At 42.1% G+C, this 24,812-nt stretch overlaps 1 protein-coding gene across 2 annotated transcripts; it reads right to left on the reverse strand.

Annotated features, from left to right (window-relative positions):
* Positions 1 to 24,402, reverse strand: ZFYVE1 (zinc finger FYVE-type containing 1). 2 transcript variants are annotated; one of them, XM_033063687.2, is made up of 13 exons: positions 23,992 to 24,402; positions 23,175 to 23,378; positions 22,503 to 23,039; positions 11,146 to 11,650; positions 9,156 to 9,370; positions 7,013 to 7,119; positions 6,132 to 6,240; positions 5,466 to 5,563; positions 5,250 to 5,367; positions 4,750 to 4,920; positions 3,807 to 3,987; positions 3,204 to 3,317; positions 1 to 2,132 (listed from the first exon to the last, which is right to left on the reverse strand). In XM_033063687.2, the coding sequence occupies exons 3-13, from the start codon at positions 22,998 to 23,000 to the stop codon at positions 1,900 to 1,902; spliced, it is 2,349 nt and encodes a 782-aa protein (XP_032919578.1). In that variant the 5' UTR covers positions 23,001 to 23,039; positions 23,175 to 23,378; positions 23,992 to 24,402; the 3' UTR covers positions 1 to 1,899. The 2 variants fall into 2 exon arrangements, with proteins under 2 accessions (XP_032919578.1, XP_032919577.1); XM_033063686.2 differs by having other exon boundaries at positions 23,175 to 23,394.
* Positions 24,403 to 24,812: the final 410 nt, after the last annotated feature.

Below are 24,812 nucleotides of genomic sequence, written 5' to 3' on the forward strand. Positions count from 1 at the left end.
TTGTTGAAACAGATGCCAGAGATTTTATACAAGGAATGTCATGGCTGCTTTCTCTTTGTGCATTAACATGGTAGTAAAGCTACATGCATAAACAGCACACAGGGCACAGCCTACAAACCAAGAACACATTGCTCACTCATTAAAAAAATAAAGAATACTTTGAAGCACAGAATTATTCTAGATGTACAGAATGTCTTTTAAGAGAGGACTTCTACCTACTCATGCCCTTACTTGGACAACTGTCAGTTTATGGCAGACTTTTGCTTACAAAAACATAAGACAGTCCGCAGTAAACTTGGCCAGTACCGAAGGTGTCCGGAAACATCTTCTAAGTCTACTTCCTTGTGTAGGCTGGATGTAGTAGTGAAGGGACAAACACTTTGTGAGCATGTTCTTTCAGAGACAAAGTGAGAACTGCTTGTTGCAAGGAAAGTCAGTACGCTTGTTCAGAAGATAAAAGTTCTTTATAGCAGTTAATTTAATAATACAGTCTTAAAACAGGGTGTTGGGCACTCATCTACACAAGAGCACATTTGATAAGCTGGGGAAAAAATACCACAGTTCCAGGACACTGCATTAAACTCCAGCCACTCCAAGAGGAGGCAACTCTCACGTGGTGAAATAATTCTTGTCTGTGTAAGCCAAGAAGGGAGAATTTTAGGCAGTTTAATCCACAATGGTCTCTTCTTATTAGTGGAACCACAAATCCACAGTACATGACAGTATAAGTTAGGTTAAGTGGTGCTTTTCATACTAAAATCAGTGAATTCACTGCAGTCCTTTCATAATAGGATGAAGTCCAATGAGTGCCAGTTGCAAGAAGCAAAGAAGAAAGGTTCCCATTTTCCAGGTTGATTTGTAAGTTCATACTATTAGAAGAAAGTAAGTCAAATCTGTGCAGTTTCTATGCAACCGTATCTGAGAACACAGAGGTTTCAGAAACTACAGGATCACTTAAAAAGTGGGGGAAAAGGAAAGTCATCACAACCCAAACAACTCAAACTTCATATCTCAGAATTGCCTACAAAACTTGTTCTCTTCTGCTCTGGACAAAACTTTTGACTGCAATGATCTTGCAGAGAAACTTGAAGAAAACCTGAGTACATGAAAACATTATCAGGGAGAGAAAAACCCTGCTACCTTTTGATCTGGTATTGAAGTTGAAATGGCAAAATCAGAATGCTTTGCCTAGTGCCATTAGGATTTGCTTTACCTTTCAGAGCTCTACCAGTCTCTTCCAGGGAGTCTGTGTTAACTTGATACCTCTTGCGCTGCAAGACCATTACTCATATCACAGTTCAAACAAACTTGCTAATAAATCTGGGTTTAATCTTCCATGGCCAGAAGGGCAGCACCTCCAGATGCAGAGTTGGTTGAACTACCAACTTACCAGGTATAATTCATATATCAACACCGGAGATTCCTGGCAGCACAGAGTCCAAACCTTCCTCATAGGACATCACGATCAGCAAGACATTCCAAAAGAAGAATTAGAAGGCCATAATTCTGATCCAATACAGTAAGGAACACCACCATCCATCACTTGAACTAGGAATACTCAAAGCTTCATTATTCAACCATATTCTTAATATACTAAATTATACATAGTTGATATATATATATATAGTATTTTTTTTCTTGGAATAAAATACACTAGATTTTGGTTTGCTCATTTACAAGGGAGCTCCCTCCCTTTCTCATTTAATTTGAACTTAAAATCTAGAGGCTGAATGTAAGCTCATTCCCAGTGTTCGAAGATGGATACAACACGAGAGGAAGCCAGAAACTGGAGACATGCACTCTGGCTGCAACAGGTTAGAAGGTGAAAGGGAGACCATATATTTTCATTTTAACCCTGAGAACATAAGAAATTGCAAAGATCTGGAGAGCAGCCTGGGGTTAAAGGTCACCAGGCTTTTTATTGCAGTTAAAGCAAACTCGGACTGGGTGATCCCATCCACGAGAGGGAACCGCTCTGCGGTCGTGTGAGCACTCGTCACAGAATCCCTGGCCACAGGCCCGACAGTGGTGTTTGGAGAGTTTGATACTGAATTCTTTCCGGCAATTGTGGCAGTGCAGGATTTCATGATCTGGTACCCAGTACGCAGGTCGGGCAGCGTCTTTTACTAGACCTAAGGATGAAGTGAGGTGGGGGGATGAGAAAGAGGGAGAACAAAATAATGCATGAATATGAGCATGTCAAGAATGTACTTCTGTGGAGGCACTTACACACTGCCATTAAGGGGGAGGTGGCCTACTGACAGAATCCTTCAGTGCAATGAGTAGTCATTTAAGGCATTCTACCATTCTCCCACATTCTGCTTCTCTTGAAAGAGTAAACTGTGTCTCTTCTAATAGTGGCATCTTGCGTTACTTATAGAGGTTAAGACACTTGCTTTTCCCTACCCTCAGTTTCAACTGTGGCCAAAAAAAACACTGAGTCACCAAACCAAATATTCAGAAATGCATGTACTGTCTGAACTGAGAAAGGGATTTATTCTGCCCTTCATTGACTCAGAAAGCAAACACCTACAAAGGTGAAGGCCAGACATGCTGTAGACAAAGCAGCTGAACAATGATCTGCATAATGAGTAGAAGTCAGGTCCAGCAAGAGAAGGTTCAAATGTGAAATGTTTGCTGACATACCTAAACTGCCACCCACCCAGCACATGTAAGAGCAGCAGAGGTTCCCTGCACTAAGCTCACTATTAAAGATCAGAACTACTAATGACTTCCTCATCATTACCAACCTGGACAGCTTCAAATTCTCAGCCCTCCCCTCAGAAGTACCAAGAAGTACCAGCAATATCCATGAACACACTTAAAAGGCACTCAGCATCTCTGAAAGAAAACCAAACCTGATAAAATGCTTCCTATTTTGCCAATCTTTAGGGAACTCCAAATGGCAGGTCACTGCAGTGAATCCATCAGGGGAACATGAATTACTCACAACTTGGTGCACAGCTTTGCATAATAGGGTGAAAAGAGAAAGTGTGATCTGCAGAAACAATGTGCTGAAAACCAAGAGGAAACATCAAGCAGAAAAGATCCAGAGGGCTGTAGAACACTCAACCAGCAGCGGTATCATAGCAGAGGTGCCAGCCTGTCACACAAACTCTTGAAATTTAATAACAAGTTTTGCTCTTTGAAAAGAAAAATGCCTTTAGACCAAAAAAACCCCATCAGAACAGAACAGAACTCACCTAAGGGAATGTCCATGGCTGTCACCACTGCTCCAAGTGTGTTTTGCACAGCTTCCCCCACCTTCCTGGCAATAAGTGTCCCCCCTTCCTCATCTGAAGGCAGTTCAGCCACATCTGCATGACACAAGAATGAAGGGCTCAAAACCTAAGTCCACCATCCTTTCTGCCAAGTTTCAGTTAGTTTACATTAACAAATCCAGCAGCAAACCCAAAAGGCAGGTTGGAATCTCTCCTTAGCCTTTATGTTCCCCATCCACGATTTTGGATTGTAGAGTGTTCATTTTAGCAATAATAGACAAAATATATAGTCTGCAGTTACATAAGCACCCCTACTCTGATGTTAGCACTAGACCATCAGCAATTGCTAGGAAAACCAAGTAAAGGTACAATTAGAATATAATTTTGTTGGCAGTTCAGGTATCTGGTAGGATCATCTTTCTTCCAAAGAGCACTGAGCTCTTCAGTTTCCTTAATAAAAACTGTTTGGAAACCCAGTATGAACACTGTCTACACCCACTGGGAACGGTTGTAATCCAGAAATCAGGGACAAAGATTTCAGGCTAGTGCCCAGGGATAGTTCTGTCACAATCAACTCAAGATTACCTAACTGGATGCCCCTGTTGTCATAGCAGTTGTCACACACGCGCACTGGTGCTGGTCCCCAGCCTCGCTCAGGCACTGGACGGGTCTTGGAAGAACAGCCATCACAGAAGCCCTCCCCACAGGCCCGGCAGTGATGCTTTGTGTCATTATCTTTGAAAGGCGTGTTGCACTTCTTACAACTCTAATCAAAACAACACAGAAGGAACAATTGTTAATTTGATCTTCCTGAAGTGAAAAATAGAGAGCAGAAGCCCAGGATGGCTGAAATTGTCAAAAATAGTTACACACAAGACTTGGGTGCTATCAGCCCCATTACTTTACCCCAGAGAAGTGATTTAGAACATTAGGTGTACAGTAGTTAAGCCAATATATTGCCATGATCCCTTCGTTCACAATCACAAATAAACACAGCCGTATCATGCATGGCTGAATGACAGATATTTAACCTTTGTGGGGGAGAAAGAATTTAGAAGGCAATTTTCACTGAAGAAGAATCTGTTTCTGGCAAGACACAGGGAACCCTTTCCTAGTTGAACTGTTTGGACCAGCTTTTTGCATTTGGTATGAAACCAGAGTTTCATCTCTGCACCTATAAAAATAGTACTATCAACTGCAGTGGCCAGATTGAAGATGTCCATTCTCTGCTTTTTGAAAAACAAGTTCATACAAGCCAGGATTTTCTGTGATATTGCTGGGAGAGTAGTCACAAAGAGCAAGGAGAAACCATCTCTTTATCAGGGCTGAGCTCTGTTCATAATTTCTCTGGCTAAGTCCAGAATAGGAAGAGGAGAGAGCACTTCAGTTTTCCCAAAGTTGTAGGAGTAGGGATTGCTGCAGTAAAACAGGAAGCATTTAGAATCTGCAAAGTACTTTTATTATTTAAAGAGTAAGAAAAAAGGGCTTTAGCTAGGCAAAGCCTTTCTCTCCAGCAGCTGCTACTTACCAGAATCTGAGAGTTAGGTCTCCAGTAAGCTGGGGCAATCTGGTCTGTCAACCAGGAGGTCACAGCTTTTGTGGGTCCCAGGCTAAGTTCAGATACTGATTGAGCCATGAAATTCATGCCATCCAACAAACGCTGGGCTGCATTGTTGTTGTCTTTCAGAAATCCATCAGTCTGGAATGAAACAGATATTCATTTGAGAATAAAAACAGGGAAACCTTTTTAAGATGCAGATGGCTCTGCAAGCCATTACTCCAGTTAAACTGGAGGACAAGCAGGAGAAAAAGATTTACCAGCCCTTCTTTAAAAGACTAGTAGGTTAGCAACTTAGCCATTTCAAGATAGCCAAAAGATGTCTGAAAGCCCTTGCAAAGGTTCTTTCAAAACAGCAGGGACCAGCTTAACGAAAGGCAATCTATTTTCTCCATCGACATCCAGAAGAACCAAATTAGCATGTGCATGGCTGCACACTCACACAAAGACTATCCAGCAACCAGACTTACCCCTGGCCAGACATGCTCGATTTCTGTCCTCACTACAGTGTTCACAGGGTCCTGGTTGCCAAACCAGTACTGCCGGCTGCGATACACCACCCCGCAGTTGGGGCACTCGATCACATACCTGCACAAGAGGAGGACAGGTCACCCCTCTGGCAAGTCCTGTGCACCAGGCAGCACAAAGACCACAGAGAGCAGAGAGATCTCAGCTGCAGTACTCACCCTGACCAGGCATACTTGGCAAGGCCCAGCCAAGGGGAATCTGTGGAAGCAGAGGTTTTTGGCACCACGCTGACCTCCATTCCTCGTTCATAACAGGCCTACAACATAAAGGCTCAATTAAAACTACATTATTGGGAATCCAAATCTACATCTGGCTGCTGTTCAGCCATGTAAAGCAAATAATTAGCATACAGAGGTCCACAGCAAAGGAGCACTCATCAAAACTCATTTTAAAAAAAGCATAACCAAACCTATTGTCAATAATAACATCAGGGAAGTATTTCTACATCAATAAAGACCATAATTGTAGCCAAAAATCTTCCTGTCTTCTGCATAGGTCCTTTAGAGAAACTGGCCAGTACTAAGCTCTGGGTATAAGCAAATAAGAGCAACCATATCCAATATATAAGAAGTCAACATCACCCAGGTTAAGAGCAGCCATTTTCAAAATTTAGCTAGAAAATGACACATAGCACACAGAAGTGATGAACTCTCCAAGCAAACAGCCAAGTGAAATAAGGATCAATTTTTCTCACCACGGCTATGAGCACCTCTGACATTAAAAATTAAAAAAAAGGAAGAAAACAGGCACATGCCTGTGATATTCCTCATTTTCTTGGTCATCTTTTCCTTTTTCATTCTTTGGACCTTGTCCTTGTAGCTCACCTTGCAAGTGTAGACTCTGTTATCATACTGGTGAGAATATCTACATCGACTTTTGGATTCATGAGGGACTCCTTCCTTTGCATGGTTCATGCTCTTCTTACAGCCACACCTGAGTATGCAAGAACAACCCATAAGTTGCTGCTCTCAGACACAGAACAGAAGTCACCAAGATTTCCTTTTTACTGCTATATTGCATTTTTATAGATATTCCCTCAAACCATCTTCACAACTGTACATACAGCAACGACATAATTTAGTACTGAAAGGCAGGCTCTTCAGAAGGAGGTGTAGCAACTGTTTCACATACAAAGCAGCATCACATTCACTGCAGAAAATGCTCAGCATCAGAAAAGAATAACCAGCCACAGCATCGCGCTCCCAGACTCAGAGCATTGACTGCCATCTACTGCCCTTCCAGACCGAATCTTAGGGCTCTTTCCAGAGAGCTACAAGCCAAGATCTAATCAAATACGGAGCTAGTCACTGAATACAGCCCCACTCCATGATGCATTCTTTAGGATTGTTTATACTATTTAGGCAATAAAAATGTCATGAAAAAACCATAAGAAATTTCAGGGGATTTATGTAGACACTCCTTTCTTCCTGCCCTGCTTGCATCTGGGAAAAGATACGGGCAGCACAGGTTTGTAGTCATGCACAAAAATAGTGGGCAAAAACCATGCATCCAGCTGGGATATGGCAATAGTGGTTGCCCAGTTCACATAAGAGCTGAATTTCAAGCTAATTCTGCCTGGAAGTACAAGCTGAGGATAGATGCTGTCAGATGTCAAGATGTCACAGAAACTTTACATTCTGTTTGGCTGCAGGTGGGGGTAGCACCATCCTCTGAGAGGATGGAGAAGCATTTCTCATCTACTTACCCACAGCTGAGGCACACAGAGGAGCATGTGAAATATTCATCTGGAAAGAAAGAGCTGTGAGCCATCTGGTCATCAGGGATCTCCCCACTGAACCGGTCACTTAGAGCCTGTCAAACAAAAAGGAATGAACTGGAAAGGGATTAAGGGCAATGAAGACATTTTGCAAGAAAAAGCATGGATTTCTGTACTGGAAGGGGAGGCAGAAAGAGTACATAGCTCACAAATGTGTCTTACTAGCCTGGAAAACAAAACACAGAGTTTTTGGATCAAGGAAACCAACCAAAAAGACAATATTGCACTTGCATGGAAGATACTCTTCCTCTGCTCTCCTTTCCCCCTGTCCCTAGTTTGAATGTAGAACTTGTCCCTAGTTTGAAGTAGTAGAAATGGGTGTCAGAAAATTGCATCCACCTCTGTGCATCCAAGCCATGCCCAAAAGAGCACGGTTCTTGCTAAAAGGGCTTTGCATTCTAAAAACCTCTGAAAAGAAACTCACAGAATCATTTCTCACAGTTCATGAGAACATGTTTTTTGCCTTTTGACTCAGAAGGTGCTGCCCTGAGTTTTCCTCCAGCTACTTGAACAACTGCTCTTCTCTGGTGAAATGGCAAAACTGAAACATAGGGATTTGTACCCTTTCCTAGGAACATCCATTCTCAGATTAAATCAGTCCTTAGCCTTGGCACCCGACATTTTCAGTTCTTTCAGGTGCTATGTTAAGGGAAAAAAAAAAAAGCAGTGGAACAAAGCAAATGGTTACAGTTTTTCTTGATGGAGATCTCTGAAGGCATGAGATCTAGCTGAAACTCTTCCTACCGCTGAGGTTAATATAGTGGCTGCCTGCCTTTCTCTTCCTCCCCCTCGCCTCACAGGGTTGGGGTAGGTGGAGTGGGTGCATCTTTGCTGTCTAACAAGGGTTGACTGCACTTACATACAGACTTGTGTATACCTCTCACCACAGCTTCCCTAGATAAGTTCTCTATTTAAACATTTTATTTCACATAATTTCAAGGAAATTTGCTTTACATTCTCCTTTAAGCTTGACTCATACTGATACTTTTGAGTGAACTCAAAAGTTAGAGGAAGTGGGCAGAAACCTCTAGCAAGTCTTGTGTGCACAGCAGGTGAAGCAAAAGAAGTTAATTTGTAGTCAGAAGTGATTTGAATACAGCAAACACTCTACTGGTCATGAATCTAAGTATACCAGCAGCTATATCTGAAGCCAGGCTACTTGATTATTGCAGTAAAGTCCCAGAAATTAAACTAAAATTAATTTTCCAACTGTTTTTCCCCATGTTGCCTGTCTGCTCCCTAATGCAAAGTATTGAGTACATGTGTCACCCTGACACTTCCCTCTGTGCTTCAGCTACCACTAATGCAGAGCAGCCAGAATTATCTGTTCCAACAGCTGTGACTAACACCAGAAAATACTGCTAACACTACCTCCTTCTGCAGATATGCCCCAGCTCTGCCTGCCCCTCCCCAATGACAGCTGTGCTCTTCAGGCCAAAGAAAATATGATGTTAATCAGGCAGTGGTACATGGAAACTTGTAGGAATGACCGCAAATTTAAAAACCCAAAAATCCCTCTGACATCCTAGCAAAGTGAACCATCGAAGAAAATCACTTGCTCTGAAGTAATACATCATTTGGCTTGATCCTATCCTGTTCCCTAGCTACAAGCACAACTCCTTCCTCCTTTTTGCCTCCTAGCCCTTGGGTTATACTAAGGGCTAGGTTTTGCCAACTATTAACTCCCTCAAAGTCTCTTGCATTTTCTCCTCTTGTGCTGAGGCAAACTTAAAGAATTTTCTTAAAAAAAACTTCTAAGGTCTCTGTAAATCACTGTCATTAAGTGCTTGTCACTCATATCATCAGTTACTTTTTACTTCCCAGCTCAGCTTTATGATCTTGCTCAGTTTGGCTCTAACTTTTCTTGATCATGGTCTTTACTAAAGTGTTTGTTTTGAAGTTAAAAAAAACTACTCAGCCTCCTCAGCTTTTGGACAGAATTATCATTCTCATGGAAGACTTGCATGCAAGTCTGCATCACTGGTTCAGGTGCTCTGCCTTTAAGAGCTGCAGCTGAGTTAATAGCAACAGTGGAACAAATAAACACTGTGACAAACTCTTCTACACTTACTTTTAGTGCTTTGTAGATAACCCCGGGCTGTCTAGGTGACCGAGTAGTATTGTTCTCCAGCTGCTGCTCCACAGCTCGCCTAAGCCCAGAAAAATCTGTTGGAGGATTGTATGTCCTTGTTCCCTTGTAGTGAATTGAGCTGAAAGCCTCAGGAAAACAGCTTAGTTTCCGAAACCGATCCTGAATGAGCTTCTCAGGAACCTCAGAAGGATGATCTATATATAAGCAAATTCAAAAACAAATGATTATTTAAAACAATACTTTAATACTAATTTTTCTTAGTAAAGTTTTCTGATACATCTGGAATGCAGTTATCATTATATTTTAAAACAAGGAAAAGAAACAAACTTTCCAAAAGCAGTCTCTGTTTTGTGATACACAGCTTTAAATTCTAAGACCAAGTTTCTCAGGTAAAACCAGACACATCTAGATTTTGAAACACAGATATCCAGATTAAGAAGCAAGTTAGAACATAATACAAGGAAACACAATGTCAGCACATTTGTTAGCTCTTCTCACCAGACCATAACTTGGTATAGCTATTCCTAGCACCTGATAAGTGGAGGACGCGTGAACCTTACATGGGCCGCCTGTTCTCCATGCCAGCCCTGTAGCAAGGAAGACCAAGCCTTTATCAACAATTTGTACCTGGCAAAGCACTTCAGAACTGGCCACATCAGGTCAGACTCCACAGAGCCAACCACATTCTCCTGCCTGCTTCCAAGTGCCTGCTGTACATTTCAGAATAAGGCAGGCCCCATCTTCCCTGTCCTAAAACTACACAAACACACTCATCTCAAGTATCCATTGAGACAGATGGTTACAGATTTCTGCATGTCCATATTCTAAGAAGTTTCTTTTCTATTCCTATTGTGATCAGAAGTGACCATAAAATTAATTTTTTTAATGACCCTGACTTTGCATACAGGTGCAAAGTGTCCTCATGGGTCACAAAAGACTGAACTGATGAAACAGCAAATGTCAACAACTTCATGAAAGGCTGAATTGCTAATCAGCAAATTGGTATATAAGGAAAGGATCTGCCTTATAGATAAAAGTTATTAAGAAGTTACTCCAATAATAACCAGAAAGAATATCAAGTTCTTCTACTAGTTAAAAACCTCACTGTTTAGAAAAGTCAAAATGAGAACGTGGGTCAGCCAGGACTTCTGAGGTATTCATTACACGAGAGACAGCTCCTAGACGTTCACAAACAGCTGCTGTTGCCCATGGGATAGACTCATGTCAGAGAAGTTTATGGAGAACTGTCTCCTGTGGGAGGGACCCCACACTGAAGCAGGGGAAGACTCCTCTCCCTGAGCAGCAGCAGGAACAATGTGTGATGAACTGACCATAACCCCCATTCCCTGTCTCCCTGCATGGTTGGCAGGGGAGCAGGTAGAGTTGGGAAGTAGGGATGAGGGAAAGCTGCTTTTAAGATTTATTTTACTTCTCACTACCCTGCTCCGATTTTGTCAGTAATAAATTCAACTAATATCCCCAAGTCAAGTCAATTTTGCCCATGATGGTATTTGAAGAGTGATCTCTCCCAGACCTTATCTCACTTTCTAACTGATGAACTTTTCATTATATTTTCTCTCTCCTGTCCACTTGTAGCGGGGAGGGATAGAGCAGCTTCGGTGGGTGCCAGCATCCACCCAGGGTCAACTCACATCAGTTTTCACCTTCATCTGCTGTATCACCCATACTCATGAACTTGTATGATGACCCCTCCTGTGCCTGGCAGAACTCATGACTATTCATTGCTGATGTTCACCTGGCTAAGAGGATTATTCTAGTTGATTTGGAATAGTCAGATCACCATGAGGGAATGCTCTTCTAGTTCCACAGCCTGGTTCCCAGACTGAAACCAGTGAGAGCAAAACCCAAATCACATTTTTACATGGTAGTAAAGAATGCTGAATATTCAATGCAACCAGATAGTTTACAGACAGTGTTTATCACGTTGTAATAGGAATTGCCTACTCACCAGAGCCCAGTAGCTTGGTGTACACAGTCTCATGAAAGATGATGACACCTGGACCCAAAGTTGAGAGAGGAACATCTAGGCCACAGCGGGCTGTGGTGGCTTTTAGCTCCTTGGTGAAGTGTTTTAAATAAGCCTCCGAGGCATCACCAAGGAATTTGAAGAGGTCGTTGTGGAGCCTGTCAGCACGAGTACGGTAGATGACCAGGTCAGAGATGGCCAGGACCTTCAGCAGCAGCCGTGTTCTCTGGCTCAGGTTCACAGTGGCCCCCAGGAGGCCCTCTGTATCAATGACCACCACTTTGCGGACAGGGTCATAGGCCGCCCAAACTCCAACTGTGCAAGACTCCTGGGCAGGAGATGTCTTGAAGACTTCCCGGCCATAGAAGAAAGTGTGGTTAAGGGTGTGAGACTTGCCATCCCCTGTGTTCCCAAAGATGGACACTACCTTTAGGTGCTGGTCAGGACTGCAGTCCAGTTTCTTAATAAAGTCTTCTTCATTCCTTACCTTCCAAAACAAAAAGAGAAAATTATTGTACCTACGTAATTGGAGTAGACAACACTGAAAACACAGCTGGTTTCAGGATTCACAAGATTAAAAGTAGTGATTACCTCCTCTTCAGATTTCATCATGAGTTTCTGAAGCACCATGAAGTACAAAGCAAAATACTAGAATGCAGTTTTGTAAAATGTACATATTGATGAGATTTATGTTGTTCCATTATGTAGCTGTTTTGGAAGTGATGCCTCACTGTGATTATATATCTAGTGAACTCTCTAGTACCTCACCCCATTCTCTTAGACAGCCCTCTCAGAAAAGGGAGCACAACAGTACTTCCAAATCTGTCAGAACAGCTACCTGGAGAATGGCAGACCTTCTCAGTAGCATTGGTCTCCTGGCAAGCATGCAAATTCAGGCGTGAAAGAGGGGATTGCTTTTACTATTTTAACTTGTCTCATCCACAGAGGCTGAGCACCTGTTTAGGTAGAAAAATCTCTGCCATGCACTCGTGGTGCATCTATCCACAGCCAGGGGTTCTCAGACAAAGACTGTCCTGTTCCCACTGCTCTCCAGCTAATTAATCCTTCAGCTGGAAAGTGGGAACAGAGAAGAAGCAGCAAAGCTGTGCACTGGAGTCAGGTGCTTGAAGCAGGTCAAACTGGCTCTCACAGAAGTGCCACAACTACCTCAATGATTCATTTCATAATTTACTGCGTTGTACTTTCATCAAGAAAATGAAACATACAAAACAAAAAGAAGTACAGACAACTTCTCTTTGGCTTTACATAGTTTAAGTGGCAAGCATCATGCTGTCTAGGCTGAAGAACAGGGCATTTCCTGGTCAGATACTGGAGCAACTGGAGCATATAAACAAGCAGTGAAATGGGGCTCTGTACAAGAGCCTGCCCTGATCTTTGTGCAGAAGAGATCTTTGGCTTTCATAGGTTTCATGCTTCATTCATTTGTTTAGTCGTTACTTTTTTGTCTTCCAACCGGTTTTAGCCATATATTATATGACAGGGAAGAATATGACCAAAGCACTTTTTGAGAAAGATTAAATTCACTTTCTTCATCCCAATTCCCTCCTCAAGGAATCCCCATTAACTGAAAAGAGCAGGGATTCCATCCTCTATCACGTGCCTCTTAACTTCTGGAAGCACTTAGCTATTTTCATGCTGAGACTACACTTGGAAGATCTCAAAATCTATCAACCAGAAAGGCAATGAGGTAATAAATGGTTTCTTTGAACAAATTTATTCTTTGATCAGCAAATTAGTTTAAGGCTCAGCCAAGCCCATTTACTTTGGTCAAATCTATCAGCATCACCTAGACTCTGAAGGAAAACAAAAATCAGCCCATGTACCAAAAACTTTAAAAATAGTCAATGTGCCAGATTTTGGCTGGAAACAGTATTCCCAAAGAAAACCTGCGGGCTGTGGGCTTGCAGTAGTATCTCAGACTCAAACTCTTCAAGGCAGCCTCAAAGTGTAGAAGAAAACAGGAAACAAGAGACATCAAAATACTTTCAACAGAATCTTTCCTGAGAGAACATCAAGATGCTCTGAAATTACAGGTGCACAAGAAAGGGTCTGCTTTCTTGGTAGCTGTGATTATTAACTTATCATCAGGAAGGTAGCTTAGATGATAGATGCAGTTTTGCTTAGTGTCTCTTAAGATGTCTCTCTGGATGAAAGAAGTTCTTGGTTCATGGAATAGCTACTAAAAACATTCACACATCTGACGATATGAAAATGTTATGTATATGTAAGCAAAAGGGAATATGATAATGTCTTCTTCAAAATGTTGTGTTTTTAACTTTTACTTCCCAAACCTCTCACCAAAAAGGTGACAGGTCCTTTTTGCCAGAGTCAATAGTTATGTACTCCCTGAACAACACAAAAAAATACCAGTTTTCAAACATCAGCTTAAGTACTGGCAGGGCAACTAATGACTAAGATATTTTAGCTAGCACTAGTTATTATTTTGGTAGCAGTTTGGGAGAGTTTGTGGAACGGGCTGAGTCAGAGGCCATACCAGAAGACACAAAGGACAGAAGGGACCATAGGAATAAGGGTAACTCTGAGATATATTCCCACCATTAAGAGACAGGAGTCAACTCGAAGTTACACTGAATATCAAATCACATACCCAAAGTTATTCCCTTTTAAGTTATCCCCTTCTAGGCTTTTGCAGATCTCCTTTCAGGACAGAACTCAGGAGTGATTCGAACAAGCAAGTTACCCAGGAGCAAAAGAATGCACCAAAGTCTAGCTAGTCCAATGTTTATGTCTCACAGGACTTGGTAATGAATGAGGAAGAACTTAAGATACTAAATGAGTCAATGTTTCCTAGCACATTTTACCAGAGCTCTGAAGTCAGATGACTGAGAACTTCTTGAGCAGTGGTTGCACTTAAACGCTCACAGTTGGTAGAGAACCAGTAGACCTATCCTCCTTTTTGAAACTTATTCATAATTTTGGATGCTGCAACATCCTTACAATAAATTCCATGTGGGGCATGAAGCAACAAAACCAAAACAAAGCCAAAGTGACCAAAAGAAGCCCTTTCCTTTGAAGGTGAATATGCTTGTATGTCACTGGGTGTTCCTTGCTCTTGGGCACTAGCTGACTTTTACCAACACTGAGTATAGGAATGATACTCTCAAAGAACCATCACAACAATCCCCTTATCAGTAGTCAAATTTACTTCCCTTGAGCAAGTTTCCTTAAGACATTTGAAGTCAGAGTGGGTGTAGTAAGTGTCAAAGTGCTAATCCTCACTTCTACATTTTGCTTCTCATCTCTAAAACAAACTGGTATGGTACCACCTTCTGTTGCACGTGCAAAGGGTTCACGTTTCCATAACTGTGTCCACTTCCGTATTGCCCAAGAGCTCCAGATCTCTGATGTTCACAGCAGAGGGTAAATATGAAACCTTCCTTACGTTGCACAGCAATGTAAATTAAGGATGAAAACAGTACATCTAAACCAAGACAAAAGTCATCTCTTCAGCCCCTTCTTGATTTTGCCATTTCTAGTATCAGAAACTCATTCACACTTTTGTTATAGCTCTTAAGAGACTCTCTTCTAAAAAGAACAGTTTTTACTGCATCATGTTAGAATCCTGGTTAGCTTTCTTTTATAGTATTAACTATGTTGCTTTTAGCAGCTGTCATCCAGTTTCTCATGCAGTCCCTTCACCCAAGTTCAGCTGAACTGGAGGTGAAGGTCTTCAATGGGAAAAAACAGAGAACTTGACAGCTAAAGTCCTCTATAAGGATGGCACAAAAACTCATAGTATGCTGTGATGGAGGACATTTAGAACTGAAGTATTTTTATCACCTATGCTTGGAATCCTTTTGTACCTAACATAACAAGTTTTCTAAATCTGAGCCCTAAGAAAAGTAGAATTGTTTAGAAACAGAACTGCTAAAATGAAACAAGAACTGCTAAACAAGAGAACTCTTAAGAAACAAAAACTGCTAAAATTACATTCCTGCCTATTAATTTCTTGGTAACAATATTATTAAAAGAAAAAAGTGTTTAAAAGCCTAGGAACAAAAATCTATAAGATAGAACAGAGTTTCCAATAACCTGTACTCATACAACTTTAGATCTGCCTCCAGCAAAACAAACACATTAAGAGAATCAGACATTTTCACCACAGTCTTCTCCTTTTAAGACTCTTTATGAACCCTTTAGGGCTTGCTAATATTCATGGAAGTGATGCACAAAGCCAGAGCTGTGCCACAGCGCACAATAGCTCAAAACAAAAATCAAGAATGCTTGGCATAGTATTCATCAGAGCGCCTTCATTTGCTAGTCTTACACTGTCATGTTGACCTATGTTGGTACTTGTGTTGTGTTTTGAAGTCTTACATATTGCTTGACCTGGTTTTAAAAGAGTTATTTTTAATAACAAAACTATATTTTTTGCAATCAAGAAGAAATCATATAAATAACTAAATTTTTGAATGAAGGGTTGCCAGGCATGGGAACAGGCAGCCCAGGGAAGTGGTGGAGTTGCCATCCCCAACGTGTAGGTTACTATTTACATCTTTACCATTAAAAGACCTGTAGATGTGGTGCTGAGGGACAGTTTAGTGGTTGATTTGGCAGTGCTGAGTTAATGGTTGGACTTGATGATCTCAAAGTTCTTTTCCAACTTAAGTCTATCATTAGACAACCAGCACACAACAGTATCTTCTGACACATAACAACTAAGTCAATAAGAATAATATAAATTTAACACCTTTCTCAATGAATGGAAATGTGAACTATAAGATTTATAACAGCACATCCAAATGTATACCAGCATAAAATTACAAACATCTGAGACAAATCAGTACAAGCAATCAAAACAATCAAGTGGAAAAAAAGTACCTTAAAGCATTACTTAAACACTGGCAATACAAGTAATGCTGTTCACAGTTCAGAAAATATTTTAAAAACATAATGCTTAGAAGAACTCAAACACCTTAAATCAGAAAGAGAAATGGCAAAGCAAGCTAAAAGAAGATCTGCAAACCTTTTGAGCTGTCCTGAACTTCTGAAACAAAACTGAGACAGCATTAGGTAATTGATCTTAAAGACAGTATCATATGAATTACTAAACCTGGAAACAGAACAGACCTCTCAGGTCTGACCAGCTAAGTGCAGACCAGTTCTTAAACACACTGCTTCTAAATCTGTGTTTTAACTCTAAAAAACTGAGCTCCTATTTAGAAGTAGATTCACAAAAAGGTATTTCAGTGCATATCTAAAGCCCCAGGTCCTACCTTTAGATCATTAAATCACAATTTCAGTGCACATTGAAAATAAGAGAGAAATCTATAAAGCTAATTTCTTCCTTTAACTACAGCCAGTAAGACCAACCTGAGAAGAATAAGCTCTACCACAGTAAAGTACCACCACCAAAATTCACATCTCTGCAGGGCTCCTCACAATCACTCCTGAAAAGGCAGTGCATGAATGCAAGTAAGTGTAATTGCCTTAACCCAGCAACTCAATTGCAGCAGGCTATTAAAAATGCAACTGGAAATTCCTTACTTTTGCCCCAAAATAAATTTTCATTGAGATCCACAAATGTCTCTTCCTTCCACACCAGCACTCATGTCAACAGATGGACAAAAGAAACAAGAAAGAAGCAAAGTATTTGACTTTAATTAATGCACAGCACTATGAAGAAGGTGCAAGACTGGTTCCAGGGAAAAGCACTATTTGTAAGTGGTTATGTTAAAAATTTGCTAAGAGTCAGCCAGAGACTGTGTGTTTGTTAAATGGATGGCTCTCTCTCCTACCTTCTAAAAATACTCTTTAAAATAGTCTGGTATATGTCCAGTGGAAGAAGGAACACTCCTAAAGGCAATTGCTGAGTAGTTTCTCTACTACTTTATTCCAAGGACAGAAAAACAGTGCACTTAAATTTAGGTGAACTGATAACAGACTGAGATGGGAGGAATACTGAAAAATAACAAAGTAATAAGAGAAAAATTCCTAGAGTGTAGGACAGTAAACTCCCAAAAATACTTCAGCAAGAAAACTTCTCTAAAGCACAAAGAGGAGGAAAACTTCTCTATAGCACATCAACAGCATCAAGGGACAGAAATTACATATCCTGATCCAACAGATCACACCAGCCTAATAAATTCAGATCCTTCAACATTTTTAATTCCTTCTTTATATCCATGACAAATATACTAGCTGTGACTCCTTACTTTACAGGATATGGACTAAATTTCCCAGAAATTTACTGCAATATTTGCTAGACAAATGCAAGTCAGACTTAAGAGATCATGACCTTCTTTCATAAAAGAACACATAATTTAGCTCCCATTAGCTGACCAAGAATACTCGACAAGGAAAACCATTCCTATAGACTCCATTCTCTCATCTCTAGACTTTATCCAGATAATAAGGAAAAATCACAGTATTTCCATCAGGTTTACAGCAGGAGTGAGAAAAGCAAAGCAGCTAGCAACCCTGCATAGTCATCATTATGTGTGTGTAACTTTTTAACAGGAGGGGACAGAGGAGGACACATGGACTATTAATGCTGTTAGTGACTGGTTATTTAATAATTGTACAAAATGGTTTGAAATTAAATAATGGCTATGGGTCCTTTTGCATTATCTTAACTGCAAAGCATTACATAGATGATGCTCATATTTGCTGAGGTGAAGACCTTACTCCTTTAGGTGTTTAGACCGGCTAGAAGGAATAGAAAAAGCCTCAAGGCATGGGGCTATAGTTAGGAAGTTGAGGTATCTATTGGAACAAAAAAAAAAAAGACTGTGCAAACAGAAGAAAGGGAGCTCATATGGGTATCTCAGGGGAGACATAGCAATAAATGTATGCTCCTTTTTCCTTATAAAATTACACAGCTGGGGAAATTTTTTGTGATTAGCTAGAGGAAAATTTCTCTTCTAGTCTCCTCAGTAAGTCAGACTACAAAGTCAGTACCTTTTACTTTTCTTTGCAATCCACAGATTGGGTAATTTCTTTTGACAGAGCTAGTTTCTGGTCAAAGATGAGCAAACTCTAAGGCAGATTATTAATAACCAAGCATGTCCTCTATCTTCTGGGGTCAATGAAAGACTTTTTCTATTCTATTAAGCATATGTGCCAAGTCCTTAATTAGGGCTTTGGACAAAGTGTTATCATAGAAGCCATTAGTGCCACTACAACCAAGTTCTGATCTTGTGGCAAGAACTCCCAACTCCCATCTGTTCCCCAAGATAAAAATACCAAGCTGTTGTTATGCATTGTTAAGCATTCAGCCCTGCCTCAAAAGTAATAGTAAATAAAGTTCAGTGTACAATGGATGCATAACTCTGCTTTATGCTAAAGAGTTCTTTTTTGCAAGCGTGTTGCATAAAGGCAAAGCAAAAATGGAAACTGTTCCAGAAACTGCATCAATATAAGTACAAGAGACAAAGACAGATCCAGGTGAGTGGAAAAGTTCATGGGACAGTTAGCTTCAAGATTTGAAACAAGTATCGCAACCTGAGACATATTTTATTTCACTGTGTTTTCCTCAATGGATACACAAATACCAATTTTAAAAACCCAATTAATTGATTCCGTGATGTCTCATGGGAAGTGCCTCCTGTGTGCAAGGGGCAACACTAGTGATAACACAATGATGCTTGTTTGACAATCCAGGAAGTCAAGAGATAAGAAAGGAAAGCTGACATCTTGGCAGAGCAGATCAGGAGATTCAGTTGAAGGACTTACACATACAAAAAAAAAAGGCACACAGTTTGAGTCTAACAAGGCAAAGAGATGTGGAAGATGTTAAGAGAGCAGTGTGAGTGGAAGATGTGAAGAGTGACATGACCAAAGCAATTGACTGAGGAAGTAATCCCCACATCATTCTCAGATGACCAAGGAAGATAGACGGTGTCAGAGCCAGTTAACAAACAGATGCAGTTATGAAGAACAATTTGATTAAAGCCACAGCTTTAGCTACGTAATAGGTAAGGCCAAAAGTTTAATACTGTGTAAAGTGAAACTACATAACAGTTTGAGAAAGAAAGCCTAGAAATTGGGCCTAAACTACAGGTGAGGTGATGCCAGCTTGTAAAACAGTCAAGGTTTGTTCTCTGATAGAAGTCAGTGAAGTCTTATGAGGGACAACAAGTCCTGGAAGAAGGAAGAAAAAATTCATCATGTGGGTCAGGATGCCTGAGGACTAGCTCACAAGAGTTGCAAAGCATTGCACTGTGTGGTGTGAGACAGCTCCATTCTTCCACAGACTTACAGTGCGAACTTGGATTTAACCCTTAACAACTTTTTTTCAACATGAGATAGCCAACCTCTTTTTGAGGTGCTCAGATATAGTGCTGCTATGATGAACATCACAGAGAAGCTTTTATTTCACAGATACCAACTTCAGCTGCCATTGGTTTTCTACAAACAAACAGTGGGACCTTTTCTGTCTACATGGATTTGAACAAGCACAAGAAGTCCTCAGCTTTCTGAGCTTATGCTATGCCTGCAAAGCACAAAAAGCTTTGAGCAGGCCAGCACATCTGTGCAACACGGCACAAAGACAATTATGCAGATCTCAGAATTAACCTAGCTCTATCTCTGTAGTGCTGAGCCCAAACTGAGAGTTTCTACCTCTCCTCTGAACCAATTTGCTCAGGCACAGCTCCTTATGGATTAATCCACTTTGCTTCTGGATCTAGAACTAGATCAGTCATTTGCTTACACGCTATAAATATTCTTCAGTTTCAGAGCTACCACCTCCAAGAAGCCAACAGGAACAGTGAATGAAGCATAGCCACTTGAGCTTAACAACTCCAGGTTCCAAAGGAAACTAAAAACCAAATCTTTTGGCCCTATGTCCCCATCTCATTGATCCACTTTCAAGTTAGATGTTTGTAAACATCAGTGATTATCTTGATCCATCATCTGCTGCTTCAGCAGCATAACTAGTTCCATCTAATTGAGGGGGGAGATGGTGGTGGGGTGGTGTAGCTTTTACCACTTGTAATCTTGTAGCTTTTAACATTGCTATGGCAGAATCTAGCACTAATAGCAAATCAGCAGTTTCCTCTCCTATTTCCCAACCAACACAATTTTCAAGTTCCAAAGGTCACTAAACAGTTAAAAATAGCTGAACTACATAATTCTGTTAAATTCTTATCCTGTCTGCTCAAACTTAAAAAGCCACACACTCTTGAACTCTGAATCTCCATATTTCAAGTTACTAATATTTTGGCATTTTTGGACAAAAATTGGTTGAAATAAAGAACATTCTAATGATTTCTCCCCAAGTAATGACAAGCACAATATAAAAGACTGATGATCACTTTCCTATAGCTGAAGTGGTTCCTCAGTATTATTAAGAGCAAAAGATGACTATTTAGCTCTGAAGACATCTTCTGTGGCATCTGACAAGCCTTTCTAAATAAAGGTCCTCATGCTCACTAGCAGAATTATCACTATAATAGCAAGCACTCTTTAAACTCCAGCTGTCAGAAAATAATTTAATTGAAATCTCTCTCAAATTGCTTTGATACTGGTTGTGAGATGTCACATATGTATTCAGCTGTGAGGAAGAGAAGATCACTCCAGATGGAAGAGCTCTGATTCAACATCTTGATAGTGAAATAAGATCATTTTTGGAGAGCTTTTTTCAAACCAACCCTGCTCTGACCAAATTGCTAGATCTGATAAAGGACCACTGCTGTCCCAATAAGGAAGTTGGCCTTATTGCCCATGACATTTAAATAGCGAATGCACTTGCTTGCAGGAGGCAGCCAAAGGTCTACCTCAATAAGGCTTACAGATTCATGAGTATAAATATAACTTAAACCAGTACAACCACACACAGACACCGTTTGTGAGTAGCTTTGCAGGACAGCCTTGTTACAAGGCATTTCAGAGCTTGTTCTGGTGGCCACAGAAGAATTATTGAAAAGTCGGTATCTTTAAGTAAGAGTTGCATCTGTCACACATTACAAGGAAGTAAGTGTGTGTTTAGGGCTTGAAGACATACAAACTTAAGACTTCTACAAACCTGAAACTCAAGCACTCAGTTTACAGTCACTGCTATCCTGCCTAGGGTGTGTTCTATGTCAGCGCACTATAAGGACTGCCATCCTTTCCTCCCTTTCCTCTTCAAAAGCCATGACAGTTTAGCAATCAGCAACCTGAACTGACAAAAATATGACCCAAGTATCTTGAAACTATTCTATATTATTGTATAATTACTGCGTACATACATATCTATGTATGTACACACACTTCTATAGTATAGAATAGATATGAGATATTTAAGTCACATTTCCTTGTGATGCATGACCAGCACATAAACTGTTACTATGATGGATACAAAGAACTATCAAAAATAAGAATATAATCACAATTATTTTCAATTATGGTAGCATGAGTATGCTAAATTAGTGCAACATGATACTGAGTCTCCAGGTGACTACACATTTTCTTCCAGTGCCTCCTGAATGAGGTTTAATATAAGGAATGCAAACTGAAAGTCAGAAAACAAACTTCACTTTTTAGTTGTGTAATTAATATGCTCTGTGGCTTTCACATTTTGCCTTCTAAAATGCTTACTAAATGTAAGGCCAACAGGAGAGTTCTATAACTTCATATATTGAATGCTAGACTTTCTAAAATAGTGCCTCTAGGGAGGCTGTTCCTAGTCAACTAGTTCCTATCATTTTTATCAGCAATCCTATCCCAATGGCAATTTCCCCCTCTTTCAACAAAAGGCTAACATATAATAATATCTGTGACAAGCAATATAGTTTAACCATGGTGCCTGTACGACGTGGATAGAATACTTTGGACACTTACTTCTATTTTGTTCTACTCCTAAAAATCAGATGGATTTACTGGTGCTAAATGGTAGCAATGGGCTGTAGTCTTGCATTAGCACTACTAGGTACAGTGCCCTCTCCTAGTCATACAGCAGGAAATTGTCTGCCAGCACTCCCATTTGCAGGACACCAACTGCAATACAATGTATTCAATTTTGTTCAGGAATGACCAGCATCCTGCACAGATAGCTCTTACCTTAGCTGCATGTGTCTCAGTACAGTCAACTCTTTCACCAGCTTTGCTTACCAAGCCTCTTAGAGGAGGCTCTTGCCACACATAAGGTTTTAATGAACTTGACCTTTTGAGGAACTCGTGAGCAAGGCCACTCAAAGGCACTGTGTCTTTTTAGCCCAAGATGATCAGTGGCACTTGTACTTTACTGGCCATCATTTAGCTATCATTGCCGCCAATTAAACTTCAAGTATCAATCATGCATCACAGTAGCCTGTTAGATTAAGAAAGAAACAAAAGGACCTTGCCTGTTCACAACAAACCACAACAGTTCTTACCTGAATCTCCTCAGTTTCATCCACCAAGAGGAAACTCACAACTTTCTCTGTCATCTTCCTTCTCTTGGTCTCTTCGTCCATTCCCTCCTCCTCTTCCTGTTCTTGGGCTTTGCCAGCATGGTACACGGTGACAGGGTGCTTCCTTCTGTTCCCCCCAGCATGTGTTCTCTTCTGACACTCCACACAGAGGTTGATTTTGCACACCTGACACCTCACTGCTGCTATCTGCCTTGATCCCGTCATACTGGCATGCATTATGTTCCCATTGGCACCTTTGCAGGAGTCACAGTACGGGACATGACCGGGTCTTATACGGGTCCGCTCATGGTTCCGCAACCTTTCTGGCTGATGCAGCTCTTCTTCACAACGCTGGCACTGCAGGCTCCTGCACTCATCACACTCAAAGATTGCTTCATCTGTCCCACTGCAAACATAGCTTTCCTGGCACAGGAGTGTCGTGTTCTGTCCTTTCTCTGCAGTTTGCGTGTGGGCACTCATCTTCAGATTTCTTTAAAGCAATGTTTTTCCCTCCTGTTTCTGTTGCAAACAATGATATGTGTAAAAGTCAGTTCCAAATTTAGTATTTTCACAAAAGAAAGAAACATAAGAGGAATGTTGTCTGTACTTAATTTTACATAATTAATGAATGTTCTGTAAGATTAATATACTGACCTGCCTCACAAGAAATGTTAAGTGCTAATGAGGTTTTCTTTCTCCAAAATAAACTTAGACAACGTGGCTGGTCTCATGTATTATTGTACCCAAATGCTGGTGTGTACATTCTTTCTCTGCTTAGCTGTTTAACGTACTTTCAGTGATGAGAAAAATACCCCAGCCTGGTGTACTTCAGCAGATACAGCAAGTGTTTCCCTGAAGCTGAGAACAGAGACGGCTGGTGACACAAAGACAAAAAAGGCATCAGAAAGGCACAAGTGCATATACATGTACGCACATACACACAAAAGGACCGTGTCAAGACTAGAAAATTCTCTGCTTTCACTCCACAGCTAAGCTCCTCCTTCAGAGAGTTCACAGTATTTATTTGCTGGGAATTTCCTGATGTGCTTCGCCAGATAAACAAAAATCCGTTCTCTTTGTGCGCTCCTTCTAGTAACACTGGAAGACGATCGCTACCGCGATCAGGCTGACAGACGACGGATTTTTTTCCCTCTCCCTCTACACCCCAAGTTGCCAGAGCAAAGCCCTGAGACCAGCGCCTGCCGAGGGCAGCCTGCGCACCCCGCCGCCGCCTTTGTCTCGACCGCTGCCTCGGGGCCGCCTCCCCTGCTCGCAGCCAGTCCGGAGTCCCTCTCGCTCCGGGATGACGCTCCCTCTCCCCGCCAGTCCCGCGGCCCCGGGCGAGCGCTGCCCCGCGCGCGGCCGCACTTGTGGCTCGTCCGCCTGCAGGGGCTGCAGTCGGACCCCGCGACCCGCCCGCGGTTACGTAACGGCGGTGCCGGCCGGCGCCTCCCCCCGCGCCCGCACCTACCTGGGGCTGCGCCTGGCACGGCGCCGGCCGGCCAGGAAGGGGGAAGCCCCCGGGTTCCTCCCGCCGAGCGGCGGCAGCGGGCGGGAGCCGCGGGGGAACCGGGAACAAAGGCGGCGCGGCACGGAGGGCTGCGAGCCGGGCTATTGTTTACAAGCCGGCGGCCACCTTTCTTCCCCTTCCTCCCGCCGGCACCCGGTGACTAAGGACTCGGGTCCCGGCCGCGGCTTCCTCCTCCCCCCCGTCCCTTCGGCGCCCGGGGGGGATCTCCCGGTTCTCCTCCCCCAGGGGCCGACCATGCAGTCGGGGCGCCCGGGGGAACTGAGCAGGGCAGGGCCGGCCAGGACCCGCTCCCCCTCCGCCCGCTCCCCTCGTTGTCAGCCGGGATCAGCTGATCGCGGGGAACTTCGGGGTTATTTTCTCACCGCGGAGACGGGAAGGCGGCGGGCTGGAGGCGGGGCAGCGCTGGAACGCCGGGAGCTGTAGTCCGGGAGCTGCACCGCCCCGAGCTCGCCGCCCCGGCCGAGACGTGCATTCCCCGCGCTGGGTAGGCGCCGAGGTTTTCTGCTACCCTCGTTTTGTTCTCGCCCCACTGTCTCACACCTGTCTGGGTTCCCCGAGAAGCTGCTCTGCAGGAGTGTAAACAGCCTCCAGCAGGGTTTAAAGGGGTGATATTCGTAGTGAACGGAGAACTACCAAGCGGCTGCTCCCAGGCCTCCAGGTCTGGGAAACGAATGGATCATGGTGTCCATCTGAGGAGAGCACTTGGCATCCAAATCTCATCTGCCGTGGGTTTACACGAAGTCTCGACAAGGAAAGTCACT

The sequence above is a fragment of the Catharus ustulatus genome, chromosome 6, assembly GCF_009819885.2.
Source record: "Catharus ustulatus isolate bCatUst1 chromosome 6, bCatUst1.pri.v2, whole genome shotgun sequence".
Taxonomy (NCBI): Eukaryota; Metazoa; Chordata; class Aves; order Passeriformes; family Turdidae; genus Catharus; species Catharus ustulatus.

What these genes read in the sequence shown, in the direction of transcription:
- ZFYVE1 (XM_033063687.2), bottom strand. Translation starts at nt 23,000, where the DNA reads ATGAGTGCCCACACGCAAACTGCAGAGAAAGGACAGAACACGACACTC. An exon ending in TCGAGCATGTCTGGCCAGGG is followed by an intron (nt 4,921 to 5,249) that starts GTAAGTCTGGTT and finishes GTTTCATTCCAG; the next exon opens with ACTGATGGATTTCTGAAAGA. An exon ending in CAACAGGGGCATCCAGTTAG is followed by an intron (nt 3,318 to 3,806) that starts GTAATCTTGAGT and finishes TGTGTCATGCAG; the next exon opens with ATGTGGCTGAACTGCCTTCA.